Here is a 16,950-nt window from a genome sequence, read left to right as displayed (position 1 = left end):
GGGTCTTCTAAATCTAACCTCATCTTACCAATCCAAGTGGGCCTCACCATTTACCAGCTATGTGACCTTGGGCAAGTTACTTACCCGTTCAGTGCCTTAGTTCCCTTCTTTGTCAAAGAAAAAAAAAAGGTGGAGGTGTTTAATATTAGTACCTACTGCATAGGGCATTTGTGAGAAGTCAATGAGTTAAGTTATTAGAATGGTGCTTGGTAGATGGAAAGCCCTTGATGTTATTAGCCATTAACACAAAGCCTCTACTCCCCTTAGGCCATTCGCACTGTCCGCAGGCCATGCACAATTATTTCCAACTTTTATCTTGTAGTTCTTATTACCTGGAATGTTCTTTTTTTCTCCCCTCCTGCTAGGACGTCCACATAGAGCAGCGCTATCCAGTGGAAATACAATGCAAGCCTATTTGAAAGTTTACGTTTTCTAAGAGTGGCATTTCAAGGGCAAGAAGAAAGAAATGAAATTAATTTCAGTAATATATTTTAACCCACTGTATCCAAAATATACTCTTTTGAACATATAACCCATATAAAAACTATTGAGATATTTCACATTCTTTTTTTATTTTTCTTTAAAATCCAGTGTACATTTTACACTATAGCACATGTCAATTCAGACACATTTGAAGTGCTGACTGACGACCACATGGGGTAGTGGTACCATATTGGATCATGCAGGTATAGAGTAAGCAGGCAGCTATTAAGTTACTAGTTCTGTGAATAAGTCCCTTGAATAATGTCTGGTACCTGCTGAGTGTTTGCAATTTGATGCCAGGTACTAGGCTGGAGATATATATCTTATTTAATCTTTATGGCAGTCCTCTTAGGTAGGTCCTTTTATTATTCTCATTTTACAGATGGGAAAACTGAGTCTTAAAGGAATTAAGTAGTAGCTAGTAAGTAGGAGAGTCAGGATTTGAACTCCAGAGCTCATCTCCCGCCTTCTGTATATTAACTCCCAGATGGGAGCTCTAAGCAAAGGTCTGCCTTCTCTGAAGGGCCTTCCAAAGGACATGTAAAAATTCAGCATGTTGGCATAGCTGTATAATTCGTTAAGACTAAGAATGTCCGTGAACAGATTCTTCTTGGGTTTTCCCATGACAATTCGTGCAATTAGTCACCCTATAAAACTTATATTTATTTTGTGAACAGATTGTGAATAGACAGAATCTGCGTTCTTCTGACCTCTGGGGATGGGGACTGCCAAAGGGAGGATTGTTTGTGAACATCTGGAAGGCAGAGTCCTTGAAAGTGAATTCCTATGTGAAGATCTTTTCATCATAGCCAGGGCCTTGCAAAGAAAAACGGATGGTCTTTAAATAGTGTTTACAACTGACCCTAAAAATAATCTGCTTGTTTTTATCGGCAGGGACTTGCAAATGATGACTTGTGATTTCAAATCAGGATTACTTTCAGATAGGAAATGTTAACTTACTTTTACAAGTATTGCTTCCAGAGTTCAAATGCTGTTAGTTTACATAGCCAGCTAACTACCCTTCCCTCTGGTATTTCTGAACTACTGCTTCTTTTTTTTTTTCTAATCAATAAAGGCCAGATTTCGACAAGAGGTGGACCTTAATCCATGAGCGGATCCAGATGGACTCCATGGTTATCAAGGGCCTCGATCCAGATACCAACTACCAGTTTGCCGTGAGGGCAATGAATTCCCATGGCCCCAGCCCCCGCAGCTGGCCCAGTGACATCATCCGGACCCTCTGTGAGTACCAGGGCCCCTCTGAGGGACCGAGGGAACTGCATATCTGGGCTTGCCTCATGAAGACTCACTTGACCTGGATGTTGTGCAGAAGGACAGCCTGGAAAAGGGCTAACTCCAGGCTTTCCTCCTGTGGTTTTCCCAGCCCTTTGGAAGTTAGAGGCTGTCAACAGGGACACGGGCTGTTTCTATGTCTTGGAGGTCAGCAGAGGATTTATTTTTGCATCATCCTTGGGAAGTTTGAGGTCAGTTTTCTTTCACAGTCACACAACAGACCACATAGCAATATGATGTACAGCCTTCCCCCTCCTTTTCATAGTTTGAGAAAATGAGTTAATCTTAGAACCATAGGAGAAAAAACAGGCCCCTGGAGGCTTCAGCGTTCGTGTTCTCCTGAAAATAAAGGATATTCAAGCAACATCAACTCCTCTGAATGATGGTCGAGGAGTATCAAAGAAGTTGAGCACTGACATGGAGCTGGGGCTGTAGCCAATGGTGTATGTTCTCATAGTGCCTAGGAAACACTTGGGCCAGTGTTCATCAAATCACCTGGGGGTTTTGTTAAAGTCAGATTCTGATTTTTGAAAACAACCCTACCCTAACCTTGAATGTCGGGTCGCCTTTTGTCAAATTAAATTGTTGGGTTATATAGGGAGGCTATACTCCAACACACACACACGTGCACACACGCATACACACACACACATGCACACACATATGCTCATGCTCATGCACCCTGTAACTACTATTGATCACCCAGAAAAAAAAATGTTTTCACTCTTCTTCTTTAGAATTTAGAAGCTTAAACTTCCCGGGTACATTCCAAAGGCTGACAGCATTCTTCCTAGAAGAAATGTTAATGATTCGATTTAAAGGAAGGCCTTGTTTGATTACTCTTTGGCTGAACTTTGTGGAATAGCAGGAGCTAGGGCCGACAGTACTTTGAAACACTGAGTTCGTCTTTTTGCACTACAAAGTGAGTAGCCACTTGGTGCTGTGTCCCCACCCACCCTCCCCATGGAACTCCTACTCCCATTTCGTGAGCTGCTCCAGGCTCACCTCTATCAGTCTGTCCCTTAGCTTTCCCTTCTCCATACAGTCAGGAATGTAGAATAAAGATGAGATACAACAAGCGCATGCTGATTTAGATGTGCACGTAGAGACTGGAGTCAGGGAAGGATGGGTGGGTTGGGGCACCTCTCATACTGCTCCTGCTTCTTCTTTTTTTTTTTTTTTTCTTGAGTCGGAGACTCGCTCTGTCACCCAGGCTGGAGTGCAATGGTGTGATCTCGGCTCACTGCAACCTCCGCCTCCTGGGTTCAAGCAATTCTCCTGCCTCAGCCTTCCGAGTAGCTGGTATCACAGGCGCCCACCACCATGCCTGGCTGATTTTTGTATTTTTCGTAGAGACAGGATTTCACCATGTTGGCCAGGATGGTCTCGAACTCCTGACCTTGTGATCCACCCTCTTTGGCCTCCCAAAGTGCTGGGATTACAGGCGTGAGCCACGGCGCCCAGCCTCGTACTGCTGCTTTTTTAACGGAAACACTGATCTGGTGTTAGAGTTTCTGATTATAATTTCCCCATTGCTGGATCCTGCTTTTCTGGATTGAGTGGATAAGTTATGTGAAAGTGTTTTACAGATCTGTAAGATTTTATTGTAATTGGCCTGTTATGTGAAATAAAATTTTAAAATTTCAAAGTAATTGTGGGTAGGGAAGGTGGACAAAACCATGCTAAGTCAGTGAAGATTCTCAGTTATGAAACATTCTTAAATAGACATAATTTTATGCTTCTAGGTATACACAGTTACTCAGATCAGAATAACAAAATTTATTAGATGAACTGTTTCATGAATAAAGCATGGGCCATAATTAGTATTTCAATCGTGGTTTTTCTGCCTGATCCCTTCTGACATTTTGGAAAACCCTTTATTCTGGGATACATTTATATTTTTTATTTTGGTATTGGTTTAGACTATTATTTTACTTCCAAAACATGCTTTTCCCATACATAAAATTACCTAATTATCAAATAGCAGTATCTGAATTAAATTGAAATGTTTAAATTTTAATTTAACAAATTAATAATAATTTAACAAATTAACAAATTACTTCAAATTAATAAATTTCAAATATAATACAAAATACTTCAAATTAATGAATTTGAAGTATCAGAGCTACCACTGGGAAGGTGTACTATGAGCCAGGCATTGTGCTGGTCACTTTACCTACAAAACCCATTTAATCCTCACACAAACACTGTGCTGGAGGAATAGTGTCCCTTTTCTACAGATTAAAAAAATTGAGTTTTTGGAAGGTAATGTATTTTGGCAAGACTGATCATGGTAAAGGCAGGATTTGAACTTGGGTTTGGCTGACTGTGAAGCTGTTTCCCTGAGTGAGATGTATGTAGCTTCTAGTGTACCCATCACCCAAATAGTGACCATTGTACCAAAGAAGTAATTTTTCAACTCCCACCTTCCTCCCAACCTCCCCGCTGCCTTTTGGAGTCCCCAGTGTCTGTCATTTCCATCTTTATGTCCCCACATACCAGTTGTTTAGTTCCCACTTGGAAGTGAGAGCATGCAGTATTTGATTTTCTGTTTGTGAGTTATTTCACTTAGGATAATGACCTCCACCTTCATTCATGTTGCTTAAAAGACATGAGTTTGTTCTTTGTTATGGCTGCATAATATTCCATGGTGTATATATACCACATTTTCTTTATTCAATCAACTTCTGATAGATACTTAGGTTGATTCTGTGACTTTGCTATTGTGAATAGTGCTTCATAAACATGTGAGTGCAGGAGTCTTTTTCATATAATGATTTCTTTTCTTTTGGGTAGATGCCAAGTAGTGGGATTGCTGGCTCAAAGGTAGTTATATTTTTAGTTCTCTGAGAAGTCTCCATACTGTTTTCCATAGAGGTTGTGCTAATTTGCATTCCCACGAACAGCATATAAGCCTACCCTTTTCTCCACATTCATGCTGACATCTGGTAGCAAAGTTGGCATCAAATCAAGTAAACATTCACGTAGATGGTGGGGAGTGGGAGGAGTGAGGATGGGATAAGCCCAACGTGTAGAAATACCATACTGGCCTCACAAATTTATTCAGAGTAGGGTTTTTTTTGACTAGTTATTCTGATTGGTGTAAGATATCTCATTGTGGTTTTAATTTGCACTTCTCTGATGATTAGTGATACTGACCATTTTTTCATGAGTTTTTGGCCACTTGTATATCATTTTTTGAGAAATGTCTGTTCATGCTGTAACCACCCAATGGTTCACCTTACCCACTGCCTAGACAGAGCCTATTTATCAAGACAGGGGAATTGCAATGGAGAAAGAATCATTCACACAAAGCCAGCTCTGCAGGAGACCAGAGTTTTATTACTGCTCAATCAGTCTCCCTGAGCATTCGGGGATCAGAATTTTTAAAGATAATTTGTTGGGTAGGGGCTTGGGAAATGTGGAGTGCTGATTGCTCAGGTCGGAGATGGACTCCTAGGGGGTCGAAGTGAGGTTTTCTTGCTGTCTTCTGTTCCTGGATGGGATCACAGAACTGGTTGAGCCAGATTACCTGTCTGGGTGGTGTCAGCCGATCCATCCAGTACAAGGTCTGCAAAATATCTCAAGCACTGATTTTAGGTTTTACAATAGTGATGTTATCCCCAGGAGCAATTTGGGGAGGCTCAGACTCTTAGAGCCAGAGGCTGCATGATTCCTAAACTGTAATTTCTAATCCTGTAGCTAGTTTGTTAGTCCTACAAAGGCTGACTGGTCCCCAGTCAAGAAGGGGATCTTTTTGGGAAAGGGCTGTTACCAGTTTTGTTTCAGAGTCAAACCATAAACTGAATTCCTTCCCAAGGTTAGTTCGGCCTACGCCCAGGGGTGAATAAAGACAGCTTAAAGGTTAAAAGCAAGATGGAGTCAGTTAAGTCTGATCTCTTTCACTGTCATAATTTCCTCTGTTATAATTTTTGCAAAGGTGGTTTCAGTGTCCTTTGCCCACTTTTTAATAGGGTTGTTTCTTGCTTGAGTTGACTTCCTTGTAGATTCTGGATATTAGTTCTTTTTCAGAGGCGTGATTTGAAAATATTTATCCCATTTGGTAGATTGTCTGTTTACTCTGTTGATCTTTTTTTTTTTTTTTTTTTTTGGCTGTGCAGAAACTTTTTAGTTTAAGTCCCATTTGTCTATTTTTGTTCTTGTTGCATTTGCTCTTGGTTTTAAAACTCATAAGGTATATTGCACATACAGAAATATGGGTAAAACATACATATGCACTGAAAGTCAACCCGTATATATCAGTATAGCCCTAGTATTTTACAGCTGTCAGCCCCTTAGATTAGTTAGACCCAAACCAAGACACATAAATGTTTTGAACACTACTCTCCATTTGTGAGGTCAGAATTTCCACATGTTGGGCTTATTCTATTCTCATCCCTCTCACTCCTCTGTCTCCATGAATACTGGCTTGATTTAATGCCCACTTTGCTCCTTGAACAGCCACCTTGACAACACAATGTTCAAGGAGATCCTTGAGGCTAAGTGCCCAGTGGGGACCTTGAGATCCCACCCAGGACACAGGCCACTCCCTGGGGTCCTCTGTGGCCTGTTTATCTTAGGGCTAAACTCTTTTGTAATAAAAGATAACACTTCAGCCCTACTAACTGGGGAAGCTTTCACTTCCCACTGGGCCTATTAATGCCAGACACTATTAGCAACTTAATTGCTTAATGGGGCAATCGGAAGATCTTAGTTGCTCTTGTGCTGGTAGTTAATGAAAGCCAGGGCCCAGTGTTATCATTAACTGGCACTTAGCTGAAGTGAGAAAGGAGTATGGTGTTGGTGCTTCCACTGCAATGTTGAGAAGTTTGTGCAGTGTCCACATCTAATTCCAGCTCCACAACATTATAAGTAGAACAGGAAGGAAAAAAAAAAGACTTTAGTGTCTAGGTCCTCTAATGAGAGCTAGGATCATTTTGGTGACCTGGAATAATAATGATGCATCTACATGTACTTCTATCTTCTCCTGGGAGGCGTTCCACAGAAATCAGCACCTATTTTGTTTCCAAAAGGAAATACAAAGAAGACCCAAATCATGATCTCTCATTCCTTACCCCCATCCTGCTGTATTTTTTTTTCCCTGCAAGAAACACCAGCAGCATTATAGTTTCCTTTTGATCTGGTAAATCAGGCAGTTGGTTTGCAGAACTGGGGGCTTTGTAAAAAATATATTCACTGCATCCACTGGCCACCAACTACTGAGCTTGAAGCTTATTGAGTACATTCTTTCATCAAGTAGAATGAAAGCCAGTAAAAAGGACATGAATGGTAAATAATAGAAATGGCAGAAGTAAAAAAGTCACTTGCCTTTCTTCTTTTTTCCAAAAACGGGAATTTAATTAAAAATAAGTTACATGTGTAATCAACTCTAGAATTATATAACTTCCCCTAGGAATAGAACTTGGTCTTAACCACCAAAACCACTTAATTTCTAGGATACTATCCTCATGATATAGGCAGAGAAAGAACAAATGCATTCCTCACTGAAGTGAATTGGTGTCATTAGATCAGTTCCTAGCAGATGATATTGTTTCTGTTCCTAGCAAAAGCCGTTTTGCTCTTTTCTGCTTCAGGACTTTGGCACCTGCTATTTCCTGGGCTTTGAACTCTCTTCCCTCAGATCTTTCTATGATCATGCCACCAGCCTCCTCCCTTTCTCCTTTTAGATCCTAGCTCGAATGTCACTTTCTCAGATAGGCTTCTGGTTTTCTTGAGACAGAGTCTTGGAGTGCAGTGCTGTGATCTCAGTTCACTGCAACCTCCACCTCCCGGGCTCAAGTGATCCTCCCACCTCAGCCTCCTGAGTAGCTGGGACTATAGGCACATACCACCACGCCTGGCTAATTTTTGTATTTTTTGCAGAGACAAGGTTTCACCATGTTGCCCAGGCTGATCTCGAACTCCTGGGCTCAAGCGATCTCCCTGCCTTGGCTCCCAAAGTGCTGGGATTACAGTCCTGAGCCACTGTGCTCGACCCCAGGCTTCTGTGGTCTCAGCCTAATGCCCTGCTTTATTTTCTGCATAGCACTTTCACTGCCTGAATCTACATTATGCATCGTATTGTCTGTCTGTATCTCCTCTAGGATAAGGTCCATATTGGAACTGGAATAACTTGTTCAACTTTGTGTTCTCTCGTTTTTTTTTGAGACAGAGTCTCACTCTGCCACCCAGGCTGGAGTGCAGTGGTGCGATCTCAGTTCACTGCAACCTCAGTTCATTGCAACCTCCGCCCCCCAGGTTCAAGCACTTCTCCTGCCTCAGCCTCCCGAGTAGCTGGGATTACAAGCTCCTGCCACCATGCCCTGCTAATTTTTTTATTTTGATTTTTAGTAGAGATGAGGTTTCACCATGTTGGCCAGGGTGGTCTGGAGCTCCTGACCTCAGGTGATCCTCCTGCCTCCGCCTCCCAAAGTGCTGGGATTACAGGCGTGAGCCACCACTCCCAGCCATCAAATGTTGTGTTCTCAACACCCTATGCAAGGTCTGCACTCAATAAGTATTTATTGAGTATGTAAATGAGTGAATGTGACTTAACAAGCTAAGAGTCTGTGACTACTTTGGTGATTGGATAACTCCCTACTGCTACTGTATGGGAAATTCAAAGACATGATGAAAGGAAACAGTTGTTCCAGAAACCCACATAGGCCAAAAGTGAATTTCCCATTGGCAAGGTTCGTAGGCAAAAGTGAACTCCCAGAATTGCAATGTGGTAGAAATAAGGAAAAGGTAAACAAATAGAGTAAAAGAGGGAGGAAGGAAAGAAGGAAGGAAGAGAGCAAACCCAGTGAATTTAAATTCAAGGCTGTAAGGATGAGATTCTAATGCTGAAAAGAGTACAGTTTGCTGATAGGGGGTTGATGAAGGGAGAGACATTTTCTAACCCTCTTTCAAACCAAGCCCTCATTTTACCCCTGTGTTCTTACTTGATCACGATAATAAGCATTAACATTTCTAGACTACCTTTTCCTCCTTTTCCTAATAAGGCTAATTATGGTCTCAGATCCTCAGGGATTACGTAGAGAAGTATGAGAGATGTTTTGTTTTGGTTTGGTTTTTGCCATACTGTTCTTCCCATAATCTGTTTTCTTCTACAGTTTCAGAAACATACTCTTCCACTGAGCTGAGACAAACTCCCTCTTGCCCAAATCAGATTTCTACAATAAATCTGATTCCATGCTGTTCCCCAGCACCCTCCCATCTCACCCCTCTTTTCTTCTGTACACCATCCTGCTTGCTTAGTACAGCTGTCGTTGGTTGTGTAAACCCATTGTCCCGTGTCTGTGTGTGAGTCTGGCTTTTGCCCAGTTTTGCTCTGAGATTTGGGCCCCTGTGTTTTTCATTGCCCGTCTGCCTGGAGACCAGTTACAGCATGCGAGGATCCCTGGGTACATGTTGTCGTAGAGCCACAGAATAGATTTCCCTTATCCCTGTTTGCAAGTGAGGACTCCTCTTTGGCGGCAATGCCCCTGAATAGGCTGCAGCAGTGAGCAGAGGGGAAGCAAGTGGAGACAGAAGGTAGTGGCATGTTCTGGGGATGGCTACAAAGCAATCAGGAAGTGCTCCAAAGTCCCCATGACTTATTAGCACTCTCTAGCAGCTTCCTTACAGCTGCAGCCTCTTTCAGTCCATGCCTATGTTTTGTATTGTGAGTTCTTTTAAGTGTAGTAAAAAATATCAGGAACAACTGTATATTCATGACCCAGCTTTATAAAATCTTAATAGGTGCCACATTTTTTTCAGTGGTAGAGAAAAAACATTACAGGTACAGGGGCAGCCCCTGAGTACTTCCCAACCTTTATGCTCTTCACAGCCCCCAAGCATCTGTACCTTTTAGCAGAGCAGAATCTGGCCGGCAAGTCTGGGTCTGAGGTCCAGGAAAACTTCCCGCTTCCTGAGAGGTGCTTGAATCTGGTATTTATGATTCCCCCCTATCACTTTTAATTCTTGTACCAACATGCATATATTTACTTGCAAACTTTATGATACTGCTTAGAATGTTTTAGCATTTTTTATAAATGCTATGACATGGCAAGTATCCTTTTGCAAGTAATTTTTCTCTACAATCTTATGTTTTTGACTTTCATGCAAGTTGAATTGTAACATTCTAGTGGATTCAGTGTTACACTTAGTATCTCTGGGCCTCAGCTTCCTCATCTCTAAAGTGGGTACAGTAATGCCTGAGATAGGTGATATTTTCTACTTCTCAGGGTTATTTTAAGAAAACACAAGTGGAATGGAGGTTAAGGCATCTGACCACTCTTCAAGATGAAGGAGATGTGAATAGATGTTCCCTCCATGCATAGTTACTAAAGGATGGTGTAGCTGAGGGGCAGCCGCTGGAGGTTCTGTAGCTTTTTCTTTAGACTCCAGGCCGTGAGCTCTGTTCTTGGGATGGGAAGACATCAGAATGCCAGAATTCAGAAACAGAAGTACAAGAACAGAAACTTTCCTCACTGGGCAGTGGAAGAATGGAGGAAGCCCTCTGAGTTAGGTCGAACAGAATCATTAGGATGGGGCTTGGTTGTGTCCGGGAGGGAAGACTTTCCCTTTACCCACAGAGGGTTTAATAACTGAGTGTATGAAATAAACGGACAGCAGGCAGATTAAGAGGAGAAAAGGTACACACATTTTTTATATGCACAGGGGCATCCAAGGAAAAAAAGTGAATACCCCCAAACCCAGTGAGATCTAGAAGCTTATAGACAGGGGAGGAAGGACGTAGAGAACACAGGAGAGAGTAAATGATGAATGGAGCCTCCAAAGAATAGGTGACAGATAGCCCATGACAGTCTGTCTGGGTGTGGTGTTAACCCCCAGTCTCCCCTCCTGAGATGGGAGTTAATCTTCCCTGGTAGTAAGATTCCGGGGAGGGGATCCGTTGGCAGTTGCATTCCTTTTGGAGTATCAGTCTTCAGGCAGATAAGTTCAGAGAAAGCCCCTCCCTGAATGTGCTGCTCCCTGGGTGCCCTCCGTGTGAAGCAATCAACACAGCAAAGTGGCTTGTGTTGGGGGGACATTTCCCGAACTCCTTCGGTTGGCTGCTTAGTTTTAAAAGACTGCAGTGATCAGATGTCAGAGAATTAAAACTGCAAGTCACAAGCTCTGATAACAATAAAATTTCATGTCTCTTACCACTTAAGCACATTGTAGACTCAGGCAAAAGGAAAATAAAAAAGAAAAAAACTCTAGAGTTACAGTATCGTGCTGCTAGCTTTGTTTGCTTTTAGTCTTCCCAAAAATAACCATTTAGTTAGACAACGGTCAGCAAATTTTTCTATAAAGGGCAAGATAGTAAATATTTTAGGATTTTTAGGCCAACTTTGCTGTCATAGCAGGAAAGCAGTCATACAATAAATAATTATACATGGCTGTATTCCAATAAAAGTATTTATGCACACTGAGATTTGAATTTAAGTTTTATGTGTCACAAGAAATTATTATTCTTAAACTTTTTCCCCAGCCTCTAAAAATGTAAAAGCCGTTGTTACAGCAGGCTGGATTTGGCCCATGGGCCATAGTTTGCTGACATCTGTACTATACTGTTTGGGCATTTTTCCTTAAATTTTCAAGAAATTTTTCAGGAAATTTGGTAAATCCCCTTTTAGATAGCAATTTTGTCAAGGTTTTAAGGAATCAATTAGCACATACTAATGAACTTGTTCCCTTGATAGAGCTCTCTGTGATTTAATTTTCACATAAAAGTTCTTAAAGAAGAGACCCGGAGAGCCTGCAATCTAACCGCTTTGGAACAGGTTTGTGCTGGTGACATTGGAGAAAGACAAAAAGCAAAGTGAGGAAGAGGTTCCTTTGCTAGGCATTATTCCAGGAGCATGGGAAAGGCCAGTACATCGGTGAGCTTCATGGATTTGTAAATCTTTAGAACGTGAGATGAAAAAGGGAACAGGAGGAGTGATAAATAATTTGTTTCACTCATAGCCTAGACAAACCTGCATTTTCAGTTTGCATTTGAGCATGAATATAACTTCAGATGTGATTTTACATTCAGGGTGTCCTCCATAGCAATCGCTCTATTGATTTACTGATGCCTCCACACATGTAAATCTGAGCAACGTTCATTTGCACAACTCTATTGGCTCTACAGGGAATGATTCACTTTGCTGTTTAAATACCTATTAATTGCTCTTCTGAGGCCTTTGTGCATCTTACATTATCATACATTTACGTATAATCAGGACACCGATATTTTATCCCCTCTGGCTAGGTAGAGAAGAGAGACTAAAGCAAATGATAAGGAAATATAAATTTTCAAAGGAAAGGAACTCACGGTGCTCTGATTTCAACTGGAGCATCTGCTCGGTTGGTCGGCTGTTATTTCATGGCCACAGAATGTGCAACTATATAATGTTTATTCCACTCAATGGATTTTTAAACATTAATATATTGAGGTGATATCCACACACAAATATCTTACCCATTTTCACTTTGTTTCCTTTTATTTACTTATCCATTTTGTTCTCTTTCCTTCACACTCATCATAATGTCATGGCTAATCTTTTCTGTTCTTTCCTTTGGAGCATTTCTTGCTTTTATAGAGTTCTTCATTGGGATCATTTCTTAGCATCTAAATTCTTGAATCATTTCAGTTCTTTGATGAGAGAGTAGGGCCACAGTTGTTGTTCGGCACGAAGAGAGGAGGTCTATGAAATCAGCTTAACACAGTGACAGACACATAGGAGGGACGCGGTGCGTGCTGGTTGAGTTTGATGGATCTCATCTGATAATGCAACCAAATACGAAACACATATGTACAAATATAAATGAGAAGCAACTGCAGGAGAAAAGATGACTTTTCTAGGGATCTCAGTTGTCATCAGGCTCCTGGCACGAAATAGAGGCACAAGTACTTGGATGATTTGAAGCAAATTTAATGAGGGGACTGTTTGCAAAAGCTTGGTCGTGTGCTAATTGGGACCAGTATCCAGGTGGACAGGGAGGGCCATCCAGCAAGAGCTGTGACTTTCAGACATGTGTCCCATGACAACCTCATAGGGTAAAAGTTAGGGGAACACTCTGACTCTTTTTCCTCTCTCTTCTTTCTTGCTGGTGCTTCCTAATGGGCAGGACACAAGCGGAAGCCAGGCAGGTCAGCTTCCCAGGGCACAGGGCAGGGTGGGGAAGGACAGAGGAATTTTAGGAATCAAGTCTGAAAAGGTAATCGCCAAACTGGGTTTTGGTCCAGGATCTGCCACTTGATTCCTAAAATTAGTGAGATTCCTTTTGTCTAAATATTCGATTCCTCAAGCGTGTTCAGAGAAGAACAAGCAGGTCAGTGTAGCTGGAGAAGGGAGTTCTGGGGGAGAAAAGTCGAAGGAGATGCTGTTAGAGAGGGAGGGCACAGTTGGTGGATGCTGGTTAGGGAACTGGAGCCCATTGGAACCCATCAGACTTGGCTTTTTCTCAGAGAGGGATAAGACTGGGAGGGTTGGGGGCACTTAATCAGGGAAATGAAAAGACCTTACTTACTTAGGTTTTAACAAAATTACTCTTAGTAGAATATAGAGGGGTAAGGGCAAAAATAGGGAAACTAAGGAAACCATTGCAATAATTGCAAAACAGAAATAGTATTTTTGTTATCGCCAAATAGAAAAGAATATCGTGCTCTATAATGCTTATTGTTAGTGAAAAAAATTCAGGCAACATAAAAAATATTAAAAGGTCAAAATGAAAATTATCTCTAACCTCAGCATCTAGGTATAGCCACTATTAATATTTTGGCAGATAATATCTTCCAGAATTTTTTTAATCCAATGATGAAATCATAGTACATACACTTTTTCTGTACAACAAAATACTGTATACATCTATAAATACAAATGAATGTAGGTATACATCACAAAATTTAATAAAATGTATTCCATTATAAAGGTGTGCCACATTTATTGAACTAATTCCTCATTGATGGACATTTGGATTGCTTCACTGGCGTAAACAAAGCTGGGCCTCTTGATGGTAACCTTACTTGTCTTTTGGGTGTCCAAGTTCATCTTCCCTTTTGGTATCTTTTTGAAGCAGAGTGGGCCAGCACCATTATTTCTCTGTTAGTTTCTAGTTGGATAGACTGACATGCACAACTGATCAGCAAGTGGATGGTATTCTGTACCCAAGTCTCTTATCTGCTATTTCACAAATTTAACCAATAGCCTATGTTGCACTAATCTCTTATGAACACATAATATTCATATATACCTTTTGAGATAAAAATGTTTTTTCAAAAGGAAAAATAAGTCAGCTGCTGTAAGGATCTATCTCTAAATCTGAGCCCCAATTGGAATTTTTTGGTGGTACCAGCTTCTCATTCCCACTGGTATGAGGAGCCAAGAGGCCTGTCTTAGAACATAGATTAGTGCTGCTTTTGAACTCTAATCCCAGCATCTACCATATTTTAAAATGTGATTATGTCTCTATTTTGGCCCAGTGGAATGTATCTCCCATCACTGATGTTGATCACAGGATCCTTAGGGAGTGCAGGGGCCTGCCAGCCACAGCTGCTCAGGAGGAAGTATCAACAGTCATCCAGCAGATGGCAGTAGTTCCCAGATTTACAGAGCCGGAACAGCCCTTGCGACTTAGTCTGGAGTCACCGGAAGTGGTTGACCTTGAGAGCAGCTCCATTAGATTGCGTCAGATAGAGGGCACCTTCTATAGTTCAAAGTCCCAACCAACATGGGAGAGGGCAACTAATTTTAGATTTTTTTTCTGTTGCAACCAAACGTCCACAAACAAAAACAGATATTTCTTCAGCGATCTTTGGCGTTTATAACATTTTATTTACAATGCTGTGTCAAAATGATGCAAATAACTGGTAGATACATTTCTTTCCAAAATAAAATGAAATAAAGAGCTGGCAAATTCAGAAAGAATTACGACGATGAAAATTAGAGGAGTGGGTGATGAGAAAGGCTACAAACAAATTTGTCAGGACTTTTTTTTTTTTTTTTTTTTTTTTTTTAACATTACCCCTGAAAACTGTTTGGGTGATGTTCAAGAAAGTAAAGAACCTAATTTCTGACTGTACATTGATTATTTCGCTTGTTTAAGCACTTATTCACACAGTTTCCAAATTGTATATTTGATGTCTGTTTATGCCCAGGTAATTTCTGGGTGCTGGGGTTTTAGCAGTAAACAAGATCAATAGTGTCTCCGCCCTCATGAGGTATGTCTGTGGGAGAGTCTGTGAAATAAGTCTGTATCACATTATATTACATAAATACTATCATTGGTAATGATAAGTGTCAAGAGGAAAAGTGAAGGGCTAAGAGGGTGTAGAGGATGGTGGAAGCTGCTGCTTGGGATAGGCTATCAGGGAAGGCTTCTCTCAAAGAGAGATTTGAGCAGAATCCCTCCACGTCGAGGGAGTGACAAATGCAGAGGTCCTGGGGTGAGAGCCCAGAGGACACTGGAAGCTCACAGAAAGAGGCCCACTTAGTGGGAACATGGTGAGTGAGAAGAATGATAGGAAGTGAGGTCAGAAAGTTTGCCAGGGGTCAGAGCATGTCAAATCTTATAGGTCCTGAGGAAGACTTTGAATCTTATTCAAAGTTAAAGGCCAAGATGTTGAAATTTTGAGCAGCAAAATGACATGGCCTGACTTATATTTTAAGCAGGATTGCTGTTGCTACAGTGGTGGAGCTCAGTGGAGAGGAAGGAGAAGGAATAAGGAGGCAATTTTATATTGCTTTAAGGAGAACAGACATGAAAAGAAAAAAAAAAAGGTAGAGTGCCAAATGGAAATCATAGAACTTTGAAACTGGCGAGTCATTGAAGAACCTAGCCAGATTTCCACAATTTTCAGATAAGGAACTGACACCACCAGATTATGTGACTCTCTGAAGGTCTTACAGTCACCATGAGCGTTGGATTTATGGGACTCTCTAGCCAGTAATCCTTGCACTTCCTGTCCTCCTCTCTGTTGCAGAGACCCCACTTACACGTGTGCTTACACTGCTCCATTCTCACCCATTTTCTGTTGGTTCCTCTTGAGAGCAGTGTGAGTGTTGCTCCCCTGCTCCCAAGTGGGGAGTTTCTACATCAGTTCCCTGAGCTATTTCCTTATATAAGCCAAAAGTACTGGGATGCCTTTGCCTTTCTTAGTGCCTCAAGAACACTTTCTGACCGGGAACACCTGCTGTGTCCTGCTGCATGTCCCAGCCACATGTGTGAAAATCCTGCAGTTAGACTGAAGGCAGTCTGTGCAGTGACACAGTGGCCCATAGGGACGTGGTTGTAAACCGAACAGAGGTTAAGCAAGTTTGGGGATCAGTATCCCAGACTCAATCTATTGCAGTCGGCTCCCACAGGGTCTTTGCTTCATATCTGCTACTACTCTATCGTGCCCCCAAATGCGCAAAAGTATTTGGGGGCATGATAGAGTAGTAGATTTCAACTGGGGGTGATTTTGGTCCCCAAAGAATATTTGACAAGCCTGGAGACATTTTTGGCTGTCACACCTTGGGGTAAAGTGCTACTGGCATTTAGTGGGTAGAGACTAGGGATGCTGCTAAATATGAATACCTTGCAATGCACAGAACAGCCCCCTACAATGGAGAATTATCTAGCTCTAAATGTCAATAGTACTGAAGTTGAGGAACCCTGCTATAGAACAAAATCAAATTTAAAAACCTAACCCCTGTTCAAAGTAAAGTGGCAATCAGCTGGGAAATTAACTGACATTTAAAAAAACAAGCATTTCTCAAACTTTTTTGGACTACCACTTATAATAAGTATATGCAATTTACATTGCAACCTAGTACACACAAACATAAACAGTCATTTCTCTGTATTCATGGAGAATTGATTCAAGGACTGTTTCCCACCCCCCCACCAACAAATACCAACATCCAAAGATGCTCAAGTCTTTTATATGAAATAGAGTAGTATTTTCATATAACCTGTGTACACTTTCCTGTATCCTTTAAATATTTATCTCTAGATTACTTATAATACCTAATACAATGCAAATGCTATATAAATCACTGATGTACTGTATTGTTTAGGGAATAATGACAGTAAAATAAAGTCTGTGCATGTTTAGTATAGACATAACCATCCATATTTTTTTCCAAATATTTTGGATGTGTGGTTAGTTGAATCTGCAGCTGCAGAACCCACTGATCCTGATGTGGAGGGTCAGTT

The 16,950-nt window shown here is 41.3% G+C and overlaps 1 protein-coding gene across 3 annotated transcripts in view; it reads left to right on the top strand.

The window, feature by feature from the left end:
• The window catches only part of EGFLAM (EGF like, fibronectin type III and laminin G domains), a 202,382-nt gene that overhangs the window by 103,165 nt on the left and 82,267 nt on the right, over positions 1-16,950 (top strand). For 2 of the 3 annotated variants that reach the window (XM_055245627.1, XM_055245626.1), the window contains exon 6: positions 1,559-1,725. The exons of the other annotated variant lie outside the window; for it this stretch is intronic. In XM_055245627.1, coding sequence (XP_055101602.1) covers positions 1,559-1,725 — 167 coding nt within the window. The remainder of the gene's footprint in view (positions 1-1,558; positions 1,726-16,950) is intronic. 3 annotated transcript variants of the gene reach the window in all.

The sequence above is a fragment of the Symphalangus syndactylus genome, chromosome 16, assembly GCF_028878055.3.
Source record: "Symphalangus syndactylus isolate Jambi chromosome 16, NHGRI_mSymSyn1-v2.1_pri, whole genome shotgun sequence".
NCBI classification, from domain to species: domain Eukaryota; kingdom Metazoa; phylum Chordata; class Mammalia; order Primates; family Hylobatidae; genus Symphalangus; species Symphalangus syndactylus.
Note: the sequence above shows the minus strand (reverse complement) of the source record. Positions and strands in the feature narration are given on the sequence as shown.